The sequence below is a fragment of the Macrotis lagotis genome, chromosome X, assembly GCF_037893015.1.
Source record: "Macrotis lagotis isolate mMagLag1 chromosome X, bilby.v1.9.chrom.fasta, whole genome shotgun sequence".
Classification (NCBI taxonomy): domain Eukaryota; kingdom Metazoa; phylum Chordata; class Mammalia; order Peramelemorphia; family Peramelidae; genus Macrotis; species Macrotis lagotis.
In genome coordinates, this window is record NC_133666.1 from 693,997,302 (window position 1) to 694,015,883 (window position 18,582).

Sequence of the window (18,582 nt, forward strand, 5' to 3'; positions counted from 1 at the left end):
GACAAAGAACAAGGAGAATGAAAAGATGAGGGACCTAGGGGATCCAGGGTCAGGGACCCTGCCAGCCCCATATTGAATCCCCCTTCTTCCCAGGAATCCCCCAGGCTTTGCTTGTGTGCTATATGCCTCAGCAGCTCTCCTTGGGGGCTTTCTTATTGCCTTGCAGGAGGAGAGCTGAGGCCGATGCCCGCTTCTGATGCCGCCATTTGGCCCGACGGTTTTTAAACCAGACCTATGGGAGGGGGAGGAGAGAAAGACAGAAAGAGCCTTGGGTCAGACTTGGAACAGCAAGTGACACCCTCAGGCTGCCCTCCAATCCTGCCTTGATTTCCCTTCCTTCAGTGGTTGGGGAGAAGGTATAAGGTGAACATGAGATCTGCTTGGACAAGTTCCCCAAGGACTTCATAAGAGGGAGACCTACCATGGACTTAAAGAATGTCAGCGCTGGGAAAGAGTTTAGAACATGGAATGTTGTCCCTGCCAGGGGCCTTAGAGAGCCAGGGAAGGCAGGGAATTGGGATGGAAGAAGGAGGACTGAGCAGACCCAGGAGAAATCAAAGAGCCACAGAAACAAGGAGCCTGGGGAGGCTGGAGGAGTGGACATGGTGGACCATGAGATAGAATGGAGGGCCTTGTGCCCTCCTGAGCTCAGCCTTAGGCTCCCCACCTCCACACAGGTCTCCCCCTCCATGGGCTCCCCACCTCCACACCGGCCCGCCATGGGCTCCCTACCTCCACACGTTCCTCCTTGAGATGGATGCGATTAGCCAGATGTTCCCGGGCCACCACATCTGGATACTGGTTCTGCAAGAATAAGGCCTCCAGGGCCTGCAGCTGCTCCTCACTGAAGATGGTTCGATGTCTCCGAGTTCTTCTCTGCAGGGGCTGGAATGGGGGCACAGTCCCAGTTGGGGGGCCCCGAGGCCCTTTGCAGACACGGCCTGTAGCAGGAAGCAGCCTCAGTGGCCAAGGAAACCTGGAATCTAGTAGAGGGAAACAAAGGAAAGAGAAGTCCCACTAAACTTCTGCCCATGGCCCAAGGGAGTCCCAGCAGCTCCCACTGGCCCTGGCACAGTGGCCTTCTGGGACCAGTGTCCAAACCAGATCCAGACAACAATGGGTTACATCTAGGACTGGAAAGGGCCTAAGGACTTTAAATGCAACCCTCTTCTGTTTACAGATGAGGAAACTGAGGCCTGTAGAGGTTGGAGAGCTTCCCAAGGCAACACAGTAATGCTAAAGTTGAGATCTGAACTCAGATCTACTGGTCCAAATCCAGCAACTCTTTCCATGAAATTTCTGAGAGAGACAGAGAGAGAGACAGAGAGAGAGAGACGAGAGAGAGAGAGAGAGAGAGAGAGAGAGAGAGAGAGAGAGAGAGAATACCCAAAAAAAAAAAAAAGAAATATTGGAGCTTAGAGAGCCAGAGAAAGAAAGGCAAAGGAGATTATGATGGAGGGGACAAAAGTCAGAGATATTAAATGGGAGAGACAGAGGAAGAAACATCAAAACAAACCAAGAAATGCTGAGGCAAATCAGACACTGAGGGAGATAGAAATGAAACATGAGACAGAGAAGGAGGAAAAGAAATGAGAGATGGAGGGAAGAAAAGGAAGAGAGGAGAAAAGGGGAGACAGAAACAGAAAAGGAGGGGGAGAGAGAAACCTAGAGGAAGGGAAAAGAGAGAAGGGAGACTGAAAGAATAAAACCGAGATGGAGAGAGCTGGAAGGGGAGAAAGAATGAGACAGAGGGAGAGGTTAGAAAGTGAAAAGAGGGGAAGAAAAACAAGCACAGCTACTTCGATGGGGCAGAATGAAAGGGACTTAGAGTGCCAGAGACAAAGGCAGAGAGACAGAGGAAGAATGGATTGGGAGGCCCAGAGCAGAGGGATGGAAACAAAGATGAACAGAAGAGAACAAAAGTAGAAAAATCAGGGAAAGTGGAGTCCATCAGTCCAACAGTACACACCTATGAAGCACCTACTGTATCTGTGATATTATGGTCATCCCTGGGGATACAAAGGTAAAAGACAGACCCTGCCCCTGAGTGGCTCTGGGACTCAGAGGGAGACAGCCTGCAAACCCTTTTGGACAAACCATGGAAGGCATCAGGGAGTGGTGAACAAGGGCCTAGCTGGACGTCCAATTATGAGGAAAAAGGAATGCCCCTCTTTGGCTGGCCTCCTCAATGGGGCAACTCTCCCCCTGAACCCTGAAGAGAGAGAAGTGGTCAGGGCAGAGCCAGGAGGCCCAGATTAACCATTTGTTAGTCGTGGGACCACGAGCACGTCCCTGATATAATTTAGGCTTCCGTTTCCTCATCTAAAAAATGAAATGAACCTGCTTAGACTCCCTGCCTCTCTGCATTGTTGAGGCAAGAGTGATTTTCAAACTTTAAGAGCCCTAGAGATTTAGGAATTAGTGCTATAGTGCTGAAGAAGGTGGGACCCTTGGGAAGGAGGGAGACCTCTTGTCTGGATCTAGACTCTCCACTTTTCTTCTCGATTAGCCCCTGGAAAGATTCCCAACAGCATTGTTGGAAGTGGAAAAAAAAGGGGCAATGGAGGTACTTCTGGGGCAAAATGGTCCCTTCTCCTGGCCTCTGTCTTTTCATTCTGTTCAGAGAATGACAATCTAGAGGCCTGGTTTCTGCTATTAACTCACAATGAGGCACAATGTGCCAGGGGATTCAGCAGTTTGGGCCCCAAAATGAGAGGTAAATGATATCGAGCTCTGCCAGACCCTGTTTTGAGGCCCCTCCCAGCCCTGACAGCCCCTGTTCTCAGACCTCTTCCAACCCTGACATCCCTTGTTCTAAAGTCCCCTCCAGGTCTAATATTCCATCTTCTATGACCAAGGGTCATCAGCTGCTGCTGTGCTAATTCCTTTCTCCAGCCTTCCCTGAGCCCTGGGTAGGTATGGACTATCTGCTCCCTGCCTGCAGGGATAGGTTCCACAGGGTCCCCTCAGCAGTCCACAATGATAGAGGGTCCTAGGACACCAGGGCTGGCTGGACCTCTGCATTTATTTAGTTCAAACCTCTCACAGAGAAGGAGATTGACAAAGGACAGGCCTTGTCCAGGGCCACTCCAAGGCATGAGGAGTCTGGCTGGATTTCAATCTAAGACCTCTGACTCCCCCTCTGGAACTGGCATCTGTGACCCCAGTCTCCCTAACAAACATACTCACCCAGCCAGACAGCAGGCTCCTGTAGAGTATGGGAGCTAGCATGATGGGCGCAGCAGCAGCAGACCCCACAGGCTGCTGGGCCTGATTCCTCCAGCTCCTCTGGGTCCTCAGGCAGGGCTCCAGGAGAGTGGGAGCCCCCAGGCAGCTCAGGACTCTTGACCGGGGTCTGTGGACCAAAGGGGGGCAGGGCTGATGGGGGAGGGCTAGACAAGATGTGGTCGATGCTGAATGGACACGATCTTCCAAGGCTTGCCCGGCCGGGGACCACCCTGCCAGTCAATGCCATGTCCCACTGATGCACAAGGAGATAGGGACAATGAACTGCTCCGGGCCCAGCAGACCCAGGGAATCTCAAGAACCTTCCTGCCGCCCTTTAGCTGTTTGCTAGTTGCTGTCCTGTCCCAGGGAGTCTTATGGGATGGAGACCGCAGACATCGATAGGTATTTCTCTCCTAAGCTCCCAGCTTGCTGGTTGGAGGCTGTCTTAAATATCTATCTATCTCTTTATATAAATATATATATATATATATATATATATATATATATATATATATATATATATCAAGAGAGAAAGAGAGAGAGATGTATAATCCCTTTGGAAAGAAAACTCTAAGACCCCTGTGAATAAAAGAAATTCTCCCTAATCTTCGTAGCTTTGTGTGGGGTTAGCGTGGATCTAAGATTTAGCTAATCCTCCCGAAATGAGTCCAGGAAGAAATCTCGCCTCTCCATCTCGAGTGGAGATTGGAGGTGGTGTTTGGTGCCATTGTGAGCAGTCTGGGTCCGAGGCATCAGGAGGAGAACTGTTCCCAGGCCAGAAATGGGCCCAGAGGATTAGCGCCTTAAAAACCTCTGGCCATTATCCCCTGGGGACAGGGGAGGGCTCCCTGCCAGGAGGGAATTGTCACATCAGATGGCATTCAAGACAGACAGAGAAAAAGACTCCAGGCTGGACATGGTGGGGAGGCTCATAGAGATGAAAACACAGGACGAGAGACTGAGGGAGGAGGATGGAAGAGACAGAGAGAAATAGACTGCGAGGGACCTAGATAAAGTAGATGGAGAGAGGCCGAGACAAATAGACTGTGAGAGACTTAGAAAAAGAAGCAGATGGGGGGGGGGAGACAGAAAGACAGTGAGAGATAGAGAAATAGATTGTGAGAGACAGAGACATGGACAAGAGACAGAGAAAAGATATGGAGAGGAACAGAGGCAGAGGAAAACAATAGATGGGGAGAGACAGGAAGAAACAGAGGAGATAGAGACAGAAACAGATAATGCAAGTCGAGACAGAGAACTAGTAAGAAACAGAGAAATGGACAGCAAGAGAAGCAGAGCCAGTGAGAGAAAACAAAAGAGAGCTGGAGGAATCAAAGAGAAAGACAAAAGGAGAGACAGGGCCAGAGAGAACCTTGTAGACCAAACTACAGGAAAACTGGAGTAAATAAACCGGCTAGTCTGAATTTAATTCCTTAAACTTTGCCACAGCAGCTGCATGTTAACTCTTTCAATTCTCAATGAGCCTGGACGTACATGTTCTTATCCCCATTTTATAGAGGAGGAAACTGAGTCTGAGACTGAGACAGTGGCCAGAGTCAGGCAGCTCGTGAGGGTTTGATGCGGGTTCCAGACTCAGGGCTTCCAGCTCCCAGGCCCAACCTTCTATCTATCCCCTGTGCTCACTAGTAACCTCCAGTCAAACAGAAATAGAGAGATAATGGCAAATAGAATTGGAGCAGAGACAGAGGCAAGGGGAAGGCCCTGATCTTCACTAAGCTTCATTCAGACTTGCCTATCTTTGGGGTCCTCCTACTCATCCTTCCTATTGAAGGGTGATCTATTGATAAGGTCACCTCATTGGGTAGGGGAGGACGTCACATGCTGTCCCCCGTCACCCCCTCTGCTTTTGAGGGAGGATCCCAGAGAAGGGAGAAAACATGAATGGTGGGCATCCAGATATAGGGACAAGCAATCCACGGTGGAGGTTGGAAGAGAGGCAGATTGCTCTGATCCCAAAGGTCTAATCATGAGAACTACTGAAAAGTGAAATGAGCTGCTGGGTTGGGGGGGAGGGGGCAGAGGCAAGTCCTCTTCCCTGGAAGGGTTAGGGTCATCAATTCAGAACTGAAAGGAGACCATAGAAATAATCCAGTCCAATATCTTGTGTTACAGAGGAAGAAACTGAGACCCAGAGCAGGGAAATAACCATAGACTCCTGGCTCCAGAGCTGAAGAGACTACCAACCCAGCTCCCTCATTTTACCAATGATGAAACTGACCCTAAGGAAAGTTGAGTCATTTGTCTAAGGTAAATAGAGGTCAGAGTCAAGACTGAAACCTCGGGTCTCTGACTCCTGTGTGTTTCCCCCAAACCATATTTCCCAAAGTAGAAAATAGCATAGAACCAAGATCCAGCTGTCTTTCCATTAGGTAGTTCTGACTCTTGAGAAGAGTTAGAAGACTAACCCTTGATCAGGGGGTCATTGTCCATCTGGGTGACCTTCCTTGAGCAAATCTGACTTCTGGACCCCACTTGTCTCTTTTGTCAAATGAAAGGATGTGACCTGAAATCCATACTCTGAGATCCCAAGATTCTGTGAGAGACTGGAGCGGATGGGGAGCAGACATTTGGGGTTCCTTGTATGATACACCCAATGGACATTCCTGAGCCAAATCTCACTAGCTACCGGATGTCCCTGGGCTGTTTTCTCATCTATAAAATGTAAAACCTGTGGAATCTTGGAGTTGGAAGAAAATACACAATACATCTCCACTACTCCGTAGAAGGCCCCATTTAGTCTTTGTTTGGAGATATCCCTTTTAGGGGACCCACTCCAATTGGGATGCAAAAAGCCTATCCTGTCATGGCTCTAAAACATGTCTCTGAACCATCTCCTGCATCCACCTCTCATTCTTGTGCTTTTGGAGGTGGAGCTGAACAAGGTTCATCCTTCATCTGTCTATAACCCAGATGGCCCTTTGGACTACTCAAAGACAGTGGTCATATCTACCCTTCCCTCACCCTACCCCTGTCTTCTCTCTCCCAGAACTATGGAGAAAATCAACTGAGTTACTGGCTCTATCGTTCTAGGTAAGTTTTGTTTGCCTCAGTCAATCAATAAACATTTATTAAGTATGTATTGTTCCAAGTGCTGAGGATACAAAGAGGCAGAAGATCATTCCTACCTCCAAGGAGTTTACAGTCTAATGGGGAAGACAACATAAAAACAAATATATACAAAGCAAGCTACATACTGGAGGAATTAGAAATAATTAACAGAGGGAAGACTCTGGAGTTAGGAGGGGTTAGGGAAGGCTTCCAGAAGGAGGGAGGATTTTTAACTAGGATTTAAAGGAAGGAAGTAATCGAAAGAGGAGGGACAGAGGATTTCAAGAATGGGGAACAACCAGAGAAAATGGCCAGAGCCAAAATTTGGACGGTCTTGTTCTTGGAAGGGTGGGGAGGTCAGGATCTCTGGATCAAAGAGTACATGGGAAGCAGGGGGAGTAAGCTGTAACAAGACTGAAAAGGTAGGAAGAGTAATAGGCATGCTCCTTGGTGCATGGGTTCCATGATTGCAAAGGAATCAGTTGGCACTGACTTCTATGGGATGGTGAGTGTTTGGGAGGTGCCAATGAGAGTCTGAATCATTGCATTTTTGGTGTTCCCAGAGTTGGGAACAGACCTGTCCTGAGAAGTGAATGGTCACTGTGGAGTAAGGTACATGGCAGTCGTGAGCATTCTTGAACCTTAGCCTCCTGTTTAGAGGAAGGAAAGACCTGAGTTTAAATCTCACCACTGATATCAGCTGTGTAACTCTCAGCTTAATTTAAAAATTAATCCCTCTCAGCTTCAGTTTTCTCATCTGTCAAATGGGCATGAAATCATATGAGATAAGCATAAAGAGCTTTGAAAATGTTAAGGCACTATGTAAATGCTTGGCTATTATTATTTCTGGGCAAATATAGAATCTAGACTTATAGCTGGAAAAAGCAGATTGCAGCAGAGATCTTGGGAGTTGTCTGAGAATTTTGGAATGAGCTTTGATTTCAGGATGCCACTTAGCCTCTTACTGAGTTCAGTCATAGATTTTTCTTTGAGGTCTTTATGCTCAGTGGGTCTTGCGTGGAGGGAGAATTGGGTTCTTTGTCAGCATTGTCTTATTCCCACAGCTCCGGATGACCTTTGGATTCAAGGATGAAACCTTTCACCCATCTTTCCTGGCTAAACATTTCACATTTACTTTGATACCATTGGAGAAAGACCTGACCAGATGAAAGAATGGTTTAATTTGTTTTTCACTGAAGTCCTTTGGCATGATGTCATCCATATTGTTGTGATTGCTTGGTTGTTTCAGTTACATCCAATTCTTCATCTTCAATTGGTTCTTGGAATCAAGCTGGTGGCCTTCCATGAGATGAGTCTCTGACTGTCCCAGCCCCTACGTTTGCAAGCCCTCTGGATTCTCTTAGCTGAATGTTCCATGGGACCCAAAACATTTACTTTGAAAAAAAATAGTGTTCAAAGCAGGTCTGAGTCTCCCAGATACCCCAGCTAAGAAGAATGGAATAGGACCCCAGTTCTATTTTGTTGGTTTTCAGCACTGATGCTGTGATTAAGAAGGTTGGTTGGGGCACTCCTATTGTGTTGCTTGAGGCAAAAATCTTGGACCAGAGAAAGAAAGACCAGAGCAAAAGCATTTACCAAGAATGTTTTCATTAATTACAAATGAAAGTTGAAGTATTGAAGACAATCATATATCTTCATAGTTCCATCCATAGATGAGACCAACTAGTGGTTTGGTGGCCTTATTCTATCTGCCAAGCAACTTGCTGGAAACCAAAGTCTTTGGATCCTGGGGGAGTGTAAGGTTGAAGGACTGAAAGAAAAGGTGAACTGGTGATTAGCCCAAGAGTCAGGCTTGGATGTAGTGTTGTCACAGCCCGGTGTGGTTGAAACATCATGGTGCCTCGATGACATGTGAGGAAAGGTAGTAATGATGATTAGTTCATCAAGAAATAGGTTTTCATATACCATGATGTTGCCATTCTGTTGCCAGGTACCACATATTGGGGCTTTGTCCAGCACTGTAGTAGGGCCTAGGTGCCTCACTGATAAGGGAAAGGAAACCATACAAAGACCAAGAGATATCCCACACAACATCTAGAGCATCACCAAGTATCCTGTTTCCTATCAAATCACATCATAGGGTGAAATGATTCTGGAAAAGGCAAATGAGAAAGATGTCTTTGCACAACATACCCCTCACCATAATAAACATAATAATAATATAATGAGCAAGTCATGCCACCATTGATTTGGTTGGCATGATCCTCTTCATGACCCCATTTATGGTTTTCTTTGCAGGGTTTTGCCATTTCTTCATTTTGCAGATAAGGAAACTGAGGCAAACAGGATGAAGTGACTTGTCCAGGGTCACATAGCTAGGAAATGTCTGAAGTCAAATTAGAACTCAGATCTTCCTGGCCCCAGGCCTGGCAATCTAACAATTGAACAACCTGACTGCCCTATTATTACCATTACCAATTCCATATGGTACTTGGAAATGTTAGCTATGAGGAAACAAAGCTATTACTTTTTGCAGATGCTATGATAGTTTACTTAGAGAACCCTAGAAAGACAACTAAAAAAAATTAGTCAAAAATAATAATTTCATGAGTTACAGGCTATGAAATTAATCTGCATAATCAGCATTTCTGTATAACACCAACAGAATTCAGTAGGAAGAGTTAAGAAAGAGAAATGTGAAAGATGAGCGCAAAGACAACAAATGCGAAAAAGCAGGAAACGGAAGTAAAAAAATCTACAACCACTGTATAGGACTCTGTCCGTTTTAAGACCTGAAATTTTTTGAAAAAGCATGCATCTTATACATGGGGAAATATGGTATATGAACACAATTACAAAATACCTTTCATAGAAATAAAGTCAGATCCAAACAACTGAAAAATATGAATTGCTCATGGGTAGGACAAACCAATAAAATAAAAATGATTACACTATCTAATTGAATTTGCTTATTCTGTGTCAAACCAAACTATTAAGGATTATAAAATGGGGCAGCTAGGTGGCATAGTGGATAAAGCACTGGCCTTGGAGTCAGGAGTACCTGGGTTCAAATCCGGTCTCAGACACTTAATAACGACCTAGCTGTGTGGCCTTGGGCAAGCCACTTAACCCCATTTGCCTTGCAAAAACCTAAAAAAAAAACAAGATTATAAAACTAGAAAAGCTAATAAAATGTATCTGAAGGGATAAAAGGTAAAAAATATAGGGGTGGTTGGGTCACACAGTAGATAGAACACCAGCCCTAGAGTCAGGAGTACCTGAGTTCAAATCTGACCTCAGACACTTAATAAGCACTTAGCTGTGTGGCCTTGGGCAAGTCACTTAACTCCATTGCCTCACCAAATATATATAACATATATGTATTTATATGTACTATATATTTTATTATATATATCTATATCAAGGAAACCGTTGAAAACAGTGAGAAGAGGGTTAGTAACACCAGATTTTAAACTCTGCTACAAAACTGCAATTTTGGAAAAGCTATAGTAACCGTGTCAGAAAGATTCAGATGACTAAGTTCAAATTCAGTCTCAGACACTTGTGGGATCTGGGCAACTCGTTTCACTCTGTTAGCCTCAGTTTTTTCATCTGTAAAATGAGCTAGAGAAGGAACTGGTGAAATATTGCAGTACTTTTGCCAAGAAAATTCCAACTGGGGTCACAAAAAGTTAGACATGACTGAAGAAAAAAATATCATCATCAAAACACTATAACTGATCAATGGAGCAGATTGGGTTCACAGTCTACAGAAGCAATCAATATTGATGAGTTCCTAATGTCCCAGGCACTGTGCTACGAAACAAATGAGCACAGTAAACTCTGAGAAGTTCAGAGATCCTGGTTATTGGCACAAGATCTTGAATCCTGGGCACCATAGCCTCTTATCTGGTTGGGCTATAAAATCAACCAGGAATCCTTTCTCCAAGGTCATAGTGGCTCAAGTCTGGGCAGGGTGGGGATCCCACCACCTATACCTAGAACTAAAAAGGACAAAGATCCAGGCCTTTCTCAAGTGGTAGTCAACACTCAAAAATGAATCCAATCCTTCAGATGAGGTCTGACAATGGCAAAGCTCACTGGGACCCTTGCCTCCTGGGGCCTGGAACCTTTGCCCCTCCCAATGCAGTCCAAGGTGACTTGAACCCTCACACCACTACCTTACATTGATGGAAACTCCCAGATTGTTTCCAGACCAACCACTGCCTCACCATGCCTTCCTCCTCTTGTACTTGTGAGATTGACTTTTTAGATCCAAATATGACACTTGACATTTGTTCCCAGTGTTGACCATTGAAATCTTTGAGACCTAACCGAAATCTGGTATGTTCATTATTATCTCTCCCAGCTTTGTTGGGGAAACCATTATGCTTTTATCCATGTCTCTAATTAAAATGTGAAATGAGACAATGGGGAAAGCTTCTGACACATAGATATTGAACCATTACAAGTCCAGCCAATCCACCATGATGTCTCTCTCTCTGTCTCTCTGTCTCTTTGACTCTCTGTCTCTCTCCTCCCCCTGCCCTCCCCCCCTCTCATTATATTTCCACTTTCTCCAAGAGAATTGTTGGAGACATCTTGTCAAATCCTTTGGTAAAATCGAGGCAAATTATGTAGACAATACATGGGTAAATTTGTTCAAAAAAAAGAACGAAGTGTTTTTCATTTCCCTCCAGGCTAGTTGATAACATGAAATGGAAGAAGGCAGGAAACAAGAGGGTGGAAAAGTCTTAAATAAATGGCATCCAGCCATCTGCTGTTAGCCATGAGGGGAGCCCTGACTATGAGGCACCCCAACCCTGCTCCTGTGCCCAGCCTGGACTGCAGAGTCTCACAGATCTGAGCTGCCCCATGGGCAGAGAGAGGCCATGCTGTGATGTTTGGCCTTTGTTCTTTTTTGTGGCCTTTGTTCTTGAAAACGACCATGACATCAGGGAGGCAACGCCATGGCATGGTACCCCCTAGCTCCTGATTGACACAGGTACCCGTGACTCTGCATGTTTCCCCAAGCCCCATTCTTTCCTGGCTCTCTCCCCAACCTGAGTCAGTGCCTGCCCCCAAGCTTCCCTCTCTCTCCATCCCTCTTCTGGTCTCTTTCCTCAACTCTCCACCTGTGTCAAGCCAAACTATCAGCTCTCCCTCCTCCATGTCCCTCTGTCTCTTCCACTTTCTTGAGCTCAACTTTCCCCCATCTCTGTTCCCACAGATCTCCCTCCCTTGCTCTGAGGTCTGCCGCACCTCTCTCCCCCTGCCTCTCCCTCTCTCTCTCCTATTCCCATCCCTTTTGCCCCCTCCCCTTTCTATGTTCCCATCAGTCTCTGATCCAGCTTCCCTTGCTCCTATTGCTTTTTCCATCTCTGTCTCTCTCTCTCCTCTCTCCTCTCTTCTGTTCTCTCTGTCACTCTCTCCTATCTATATCTCTCTCTTCCTCATTTTCATTCTTTCCTTTCTTCTGTTTCTGTCTCTCTCCCCCCTCCCTCTTTCTCTCTGTCTCTATCTTTCTTCTTTTTCTGGCTCTCCTCTTGTGTCCTCTCTCCCTATTTCTGTCTGTCTGTCTGTCTTTCTGTCTGTCTGTCTGTCTGTCTGTCTGTCTGTCTGTCTCTCTCTCTCTCTCTCTCTCTCTCTCTCTCTCTCTCTCTCTCTCTCTCTCTCTCTCTCTCTCCTGTTCTCTCTCTGCCTCCCTCTCTTTCTGTTTTGGAATCCTCTTTCTCCTAGCTCTCTCTCTCCCTTCCTCCATCTCTCTCTCTATCTGTGTATCTCTGACCATCTCTGTCTCTAAATCTGGATCTGTCTTTGACTTCTCTTCCTTTGTGTCTTTCTCCCATATTTCTCTGTGTCTGACTCTTTTCTCTTCTCTTTCTTTTCTTTTTCTGTCTCACTCCCTCCTCTCTCATTCTCTTATCTGTCTCAGTCTGTCTCTTTTTCTCTTTGCTCTTCTTCCTCTTCCTCCCCCTCTTTCCCTTTCTCCATCCTCCCTTCCCTCTGTCTCTGTAGTTCTCTCCTCTCTGTCTCTCTCATTTTCTCTTTCTCTCTGCCTTTTTTGTCTATCTTTCTTTGTCCCTTTCTCTCTCCCCCCATCCCTTGTCTTTGTCTCTCTCCACCTCCATCTTTCTCCTCTCTCTGTCTCTCTCTGTCTCTCTCTGTCTCTCTCTGTCTCTCTCTCTCTCTCTCTCTCTCTCTCTCTCTCTGTCTCTCTCTCTCTGTCTCTCTCTCTCTGGCTGTTCTCTTGCCCTCCCTCCATCCCTCTATCTCTGTCCCTCTCCTCTCTCTCTCCTAGCTCTTTATCTCTCTCTCTCTCTCTCTCTCTCTCTCTCTCTCTCTCTCTCTCTCTCTCCCCTCCTGCTTCCCTTTCTTCTTTCCTATTTATTCTCTCTCCTTGTCTTTCTTCTCCATCCTGAATCATTCTCTCTCCCTCTGTTCCCACATCTCTTTCTGTCCCTCCCTTCTTCAGTCTCCGTTTTTGTCTTTCTGCTCATTTCTCTCTCTCTTTCCCATTCCCAGCCCTGCCTCAGTCTCTCCTATCCTTATCTTGTTCCCCATCTTGTCTCTTGTCTGCATTTCTCTCCTGGTCTCTGCCTCGACCTCCCCTCTGGCCATCTCTGCTCCTGTCTGGGCACCCACCGCTGCAGCCCCTCTCCCCTCCCAGGCCAGGCCAGGCCAGGCCAGGCCTACTTGGCTATTAGTCGTTCTTGGGATTGCTTTCTTTCATTGCTGGGCTCCTTTCACTGAAGAAAATGGTTTGGTAATGCTTCTTTTATCACAGAATTAGGGGATTTAGGGCCCAGATCTGACAAAGGGACTTTCGATAGGGGCTGGAATCAGGAGCCAATCAGCCCCCCATCTCGAGGGCCTGGGAGCAGAGAGGGAAATCGAGGGATTATGGACGGCCTGTTTACTGAGCCTCTGGTCTGATAGCATCTCTGGCCCCTCTGGGGGAGAAAAGAAGCGAGATCCAGAAAGGAGAGGCCGGCTGCAGAACAATGTGGCGCTGCCGCCACCAGGGAAGGCGGGCTGAGATTGGGCCTGGTGGGGAAAGAGATTCAAAAGCCATTAGAGAGGCTTAACTCGGAGGTTAATCTGCTTTGGCCGTTCATTTGTCAAAAGTGAATTTATAGGTTTGGAAGAATCCTGCCTTTGGGGACCAGGCCTCAAGGAGCTGCCAGCTCCCCTCCCTGCCCCCACCCTGGGACCCCAGCATCCTGCATCCTCCCTGTCCTTCCTCCATCTCCACAGCCTCCCCCACCCCGCCTGTCTCCCTCCCCCACTGCCACAGTCTCCCACCCTCCCTGCCCTGCCTCTCTTGCCACAGGGGCAGCTGGGTGGCACAGTGGACAGAGAACAGAGCACTGGTCCTGGAGTCAGGAGGAAGGAAGTTCGAATCCGGCCTCAGACACTTTGACTTAGCAACTGCAGGACCTTGGACAAGTCACTTGACCCTGACTGCCTCACAGCCAGGACCATCTCCCGTCATCCTGATCCATATTTGGCCACTGGATCCAGGTGATCTGGAGGAGAAAGTGACTTAGTACAGACCTCCTCACTCAAATCCAATTCATGTGCTTGTCATGGCATCTCCTCTCTGATGTCATGGTCTTCTTCAAGACAGAAGGATAGGGGCAGCTAGGTGGCTCAGTGGATAGAGCATGGGTCCTGGAGTCAGGAGGACCTGAGTTCAAATGCAGCCTCAGACACTTAATAATGACCTAGCTGTGTGGCCTTGGGCAAGTCACTTGACCCCACTGCCTTGCAAAAACCTAAAAAAAAAGACAGAAGGACAAGCAACCCCTACCATCTCAATTCTCTGTCCCTTCAGCCTTCTCCTCCCAGCCTCCCTGCCCCCTCACTTTTCCCACTGGTCTCCCATTTTGTCTCTGATTAAGGAGCTACCACAACTAGGGCTGGGTGATCTGAGCTTTGTCTCAGAGTACTCAAAGCAGAGCAAGTTGATGGCACTTGCAGGGAGCTTCAGACGCTCCTTTACCAAGACCAGTCCAATAGTATGGGCAGAATCCCTGTCCAAGGGTGGGGGTTTTCCCCCCTTCCACTGTGATCTCCCGGCTCCCCTGTACGCCTAAGCTTTACTGAAGACACAGGTGGACGGGACTCCTGGGTCCCAGGGCACCCACCGCTGCACTCCCTCCCCCCCAGTCTCCCTGATGGGGGAGTTCCCCGCTCCACCTCACTTTTTCCATCTTCCCAGTGTCCAGTGCCACCCACCCTCTTCTGTCTGACCTTCTCATCCATCTATCTTCCCTTGCCCTTCAATCCATTCAGCCCAGGTGTGAGCAAAACATCCAATCCAGTCCTCTGTAGATGGCCTCTTCCCATTTAGCCAAAGTCCACCTCCCCTGGCCCTAGGTCACCAGTTGTAATTTGGCCCTGGGTTGATTTGAAACCTTCCATTTCAGTAGGGCCTTCCCGAGCTTTTACTTGGCATGGCTGAATGGGGCACAGAAATGGTTCCTGTGTGACCCAGACCCTTAACTTCAGTTTGCCTCAGTGATAATAATGTTTGTCCGTCACTCTAGAAGACCATGACATCAGGGAGGTCATGCCATGACAAGCATATAAATTGAATTTGAGTGAGGGAGGCTGGGCTAAGTCCCCAGCCTCACTTTCTCCTCCAGAGTCATCTGGGTCCAGTGGCCAGTTATGAACCAGGGCAACTGGAGATGATTCTGGATGCGAGGCTATCAGAGTTAAATGATTTGCCCAAAGTCACACAGCTAGTGTCAGAGGCTGGATTCGAACTCCCATCTTCTTGATTCCAAGGCCAGTGCTTGGTATGCCTCAGTCAAATTGGGATAAGCCTCTACCTCCCAGGACTGCTGTGAGCTTCAAACGTTAAAGTACAGTCTAAATGTCTATTTATTATTGCTATTCTGCGTCCTGATCTCCTTCCTCTGAATGTTCTTCATTATGTTGATGGGTCATCCAGAACTAAACCCAATTCTTCCCAAGCTGCTGGCTGAAGGCTAAGAGCAGAGGGCCCATGCCCTCCCTCATTCTGGACAGTGGGCCCCTCAGTGCATGACATTAACTGGCATATTGTACTGACCCAGCTTGAGTTTGTGGTCTACTAAGACCTTGACATCTTTTTCAAACAGCTTGCTGCCTAATGATGCCTCCTCTATCCCGTATTTGAGAAGCTGAAATGATGAACCAAAGAACAATGCTTTACTGTAAAAATGGACTCCAAGTCCCCTTGGGTTTTTTCTGTTTGTAAATTTGTAAATGTTTTAGATACAAAAAGAGAAAGAAAATCACCATGTATGCAGCAGAACGTGAGAGGATTCAATATAAAATAAATTTCCATTTCAAGAAAACTTATAAATTTACATTGTTCAAAGCTGCCCAGTGTTTCTTTTGTTCACTGCTACACATTTTATTTTTTTCTCTTCCTTCACCCATCATATATGTTATATACATCCAAATACACACGTGCCACTTACTGGTACATAGATATCTATAAACATTACACATACATGAAAGACCTTACTAGGCTTATTTCCACTTGTCATGCTTTTCTAAAGGTAGATAACATCTTCCTTTATAATTTCAAGTCTTTCCATGTTTTTCTTAATCAACCAGCTCATCACTTCCTATACCTCAACAATATTTTTTTTAGTTTTTTTTTTCTGCAAGGCAAATGGGGTTTAAGTGACTTGTCCAAGGCCACACAGCTAGGTCATCATGAAGTGTCTGAGGTCAAACTTGAACTCAGGTCCTCCTGACTCCAAGGCTGGTGCTCTATCCACTGCACCACCTAGCCACCCCACACCTCAACAATATTAAACTCAATCACATCCTGATATTATGAAAAATTTCCTCCAATTTTCTGTACTCCATCTATTCTTAAATGAATAGATTTTATTTATTCAAGAAAATTTTAATTAATCAAAAATATCAACAATATTCTCACCTTATAATATAGTTTATGATTGGATACTGTTGAATCTACTTCCTTTACATTTTTTTCTTCCTGGTTTCTTTGAAATTCCGGACCTTTTATTCTTTCAAATGAAATTTATTACTTTTCCCAACGCAGTAAGAAAAATTTTTAGTAATGTAATTGGGATGTCATTAAATGAAAAGAATAGCTAGGTAAAATTGGCATTGTTCATGGAAACAATGTAAAGACTGACAAATTGCTTTCTGTGGGGGGGAAGGAAGTAAAATTGGGGGGGGGGAATTGTAAAACTCAAAATAAATAAACTCTTTAATTAAAAAAAATTGGCATTGTTTTATTATATTGGCATTACCTATCCAAAAACAATAAATATTACTTAAGGCACTTAGATCTGATTTTATTTGTACAAAAAGAATTTAATGTTTATGTTCATATAGTTCCTGTGTCGGTATCTAGATTTCAGGTATTTTATATTGTCAAGTTATTTTAAATGGTCTAAGACAATAATAATGAATATTGCTGACACAATGAAGTTTTATAGGTTTTCTCTTTTGACTAAATCTATTTTAGCCTTAACTGTCTGAAATCATGGTTACTAGCCCCGTTTTTTTTAAATACTAAATTCTACTCCTGTCCTTTATTTTATGGTAGTAGTTCTCATTCTGATCGTGTCTCTTGAAAGCAATATATTGTTAAATTCAAATTTTTAACCTGCTAGCCATTTCTGTTTTATGGGTAGATTTGGTCCATTTACATTCTAAGATAAAATTGCTTGTACATGTTTGTTTCCTATCTTTCCTCACTATCCTCCTCACTTTATTTATCCTATCTCTCCTTACTCTTCTGCTACTTTATCTTCCTATTCCTTAACCCATGTACTCACAAGCCCCTCCCTTATCCTCTCCCTGTCCTATCCCCTTGCCCTCTTATTTCTGAATTTAGAAGACTTTTTGACCCTTTTATATCCTTTAGAAGCCTTTGGACTCTTCTAGATGTATGTTGTTTTCTCTTTAACTCATTCCTAATGAGAGCAAGGTTCCAGCCCTCCCCACCCCCCAACTTGCTTCTTCTGTACCAGTTCTTTCTTTAATGCCTCATTTGCATGTGATAATTTCTTTATTTTTCCCATTTATTTATTTATTCCTCCCATTTATTTTTTTAAGAATCACCCCATCAGAAGCCTGGAGGGATTTGCATGAACTGATGCTGAGTGAGATGAGCAGAACCAGAAACCACTGTACAGCGACATGGGGGCAATGATCAACCTTGATGGACATGCTCATTCCATCAGTGCAACAATCAGGGACAATTTGGGGCTGTCTGCAATGGAGAATACCATCTGTAGCCAGAGAAAGAACTGAGGAGTTTGAACAAAGCCCAAGGACTGTTACCTTTAATTTAGGAAAAAACCCCTGCTGTTTATTGTCTGATCTTGCTCTCTCTTATACTTTCTATTTCTTCCTTAAGGATATGATTTCTCTCTCATCACATTCAACTGAGATCAATGTAGAACATGGAACCAACCAATGGAAAGACTGGCAAATTGCCTTCTGTGGGGGGTGGGGGGAGGGAAGTAAGATTGGGGGGAAAATTGTAAAACTCAAAATAAATAAAATCTTTAATTAAAAAAGAATCGCCCCATCTGGGTCCAGCTAGGTGACGTAGTGGATAGAGCACCAGCCCTAGAGTCAGGAGGACCTGAGTTCAAATGTGACCTCGTACACTTAATAATTGCCTGGCTGTGTGACCTTGGGCAAGTCACTCATAATCCCATTGCCTTAAATAAAATTTAAAAAATATATATAACAAAAAGAATCACCCCATCACACACAGCTCAGCCCAAGCCTTTCTTTCAAATTACCCAAATAAAGATTACAGTCAAGAGTATTGATAACATTTTCATATATACAAAGTAAACAACTTGACTGGGAGGCCCTTCTAATTGTCTTTAATGTCTATTTATATTTCTCCTGGATATTATATATCAAATTTTATCTTTAGTTTTGCTATTTTGGTCACAAATATCTGAAAGTCTTTGGGATCATTAATTGTCCTTTTTTTCAATCAAGATTATATTTAACTTTATTGGGTAGCTTACCCTTGGTCATAACCCCCAACTCATTTGCTCTACTGCACAGAGTATTCCAAGATCTATGGTCCTTTAACATAACAGCTGCTGAAACTTGGGCAAACCTTATTGCAGCTCCATGATATTTAAATTGTTTTCTTTTTCTTGTTTTTTTCCCCAGTATTTTCTCCTCATTTTGGAAGTTTTGAATCTTAGGACATTCCTCTAAGTTTTCTCCTGGAATCTCTTTTGGGAGGTAATAAGTGGATTTTTTCTATTACTGCTTTGTCTTCTTGTTCTAGAACATCATGGCAATTTTCCT

General features: G+C 45.1%; 1 protein-coding gene across 1 annotated transcript; it reads right to left on the minus strand.

The window, feature by feature from the left end:
* Nucleotides 1-127: 127 nt before the first annotated feature.
* Nucleotides 128-3,475, minus strand: GSC2 (goosecoid homeobox 2). The gene is made up of 3 exons (XM_074202267.1): nucleotides 3,190-3,475; nucleotides 733-983; nucleotides 128-232 (listed from the first exon to the last, which is right to left on the minus strand). The coding sequence occupies exons 1-3, from the start codon at nucleotides 3,473-3,475 to the stop codon at nucleotides 128-130; spliced, it is 642 nt and encodes a 213-aa protein (XP_074058368.1).
* Nucleotides 3,476-18,582: the final 15,107 nt, after the last annotated feature.

Bases quoted from the DNA above. Each gene is read 5' to 3' on its own strand.
- GSC2 (XM_074202267.1), bottom strand. From the start codon at position 3,475: ATGGCATTGACTGGCAGGGTGGTCCCCGGCCGGGCAAGCCTTGGAAGA. The intron at 984-3,189 runs GTGAGTATGTTT...TCCCTCTACTAG, and splicing joins GGAGCCTGCTGTCTGGCTGG to ATTCCAGGTTTCCTTGGCCA. The intron at 233-732 runs GTAGGGAGCCCA...CCCCTCCCATAG, and splicing joins TCAAGGAGGAACGTGTGGAG to GTCTGGTTTAAAAACCGTCG.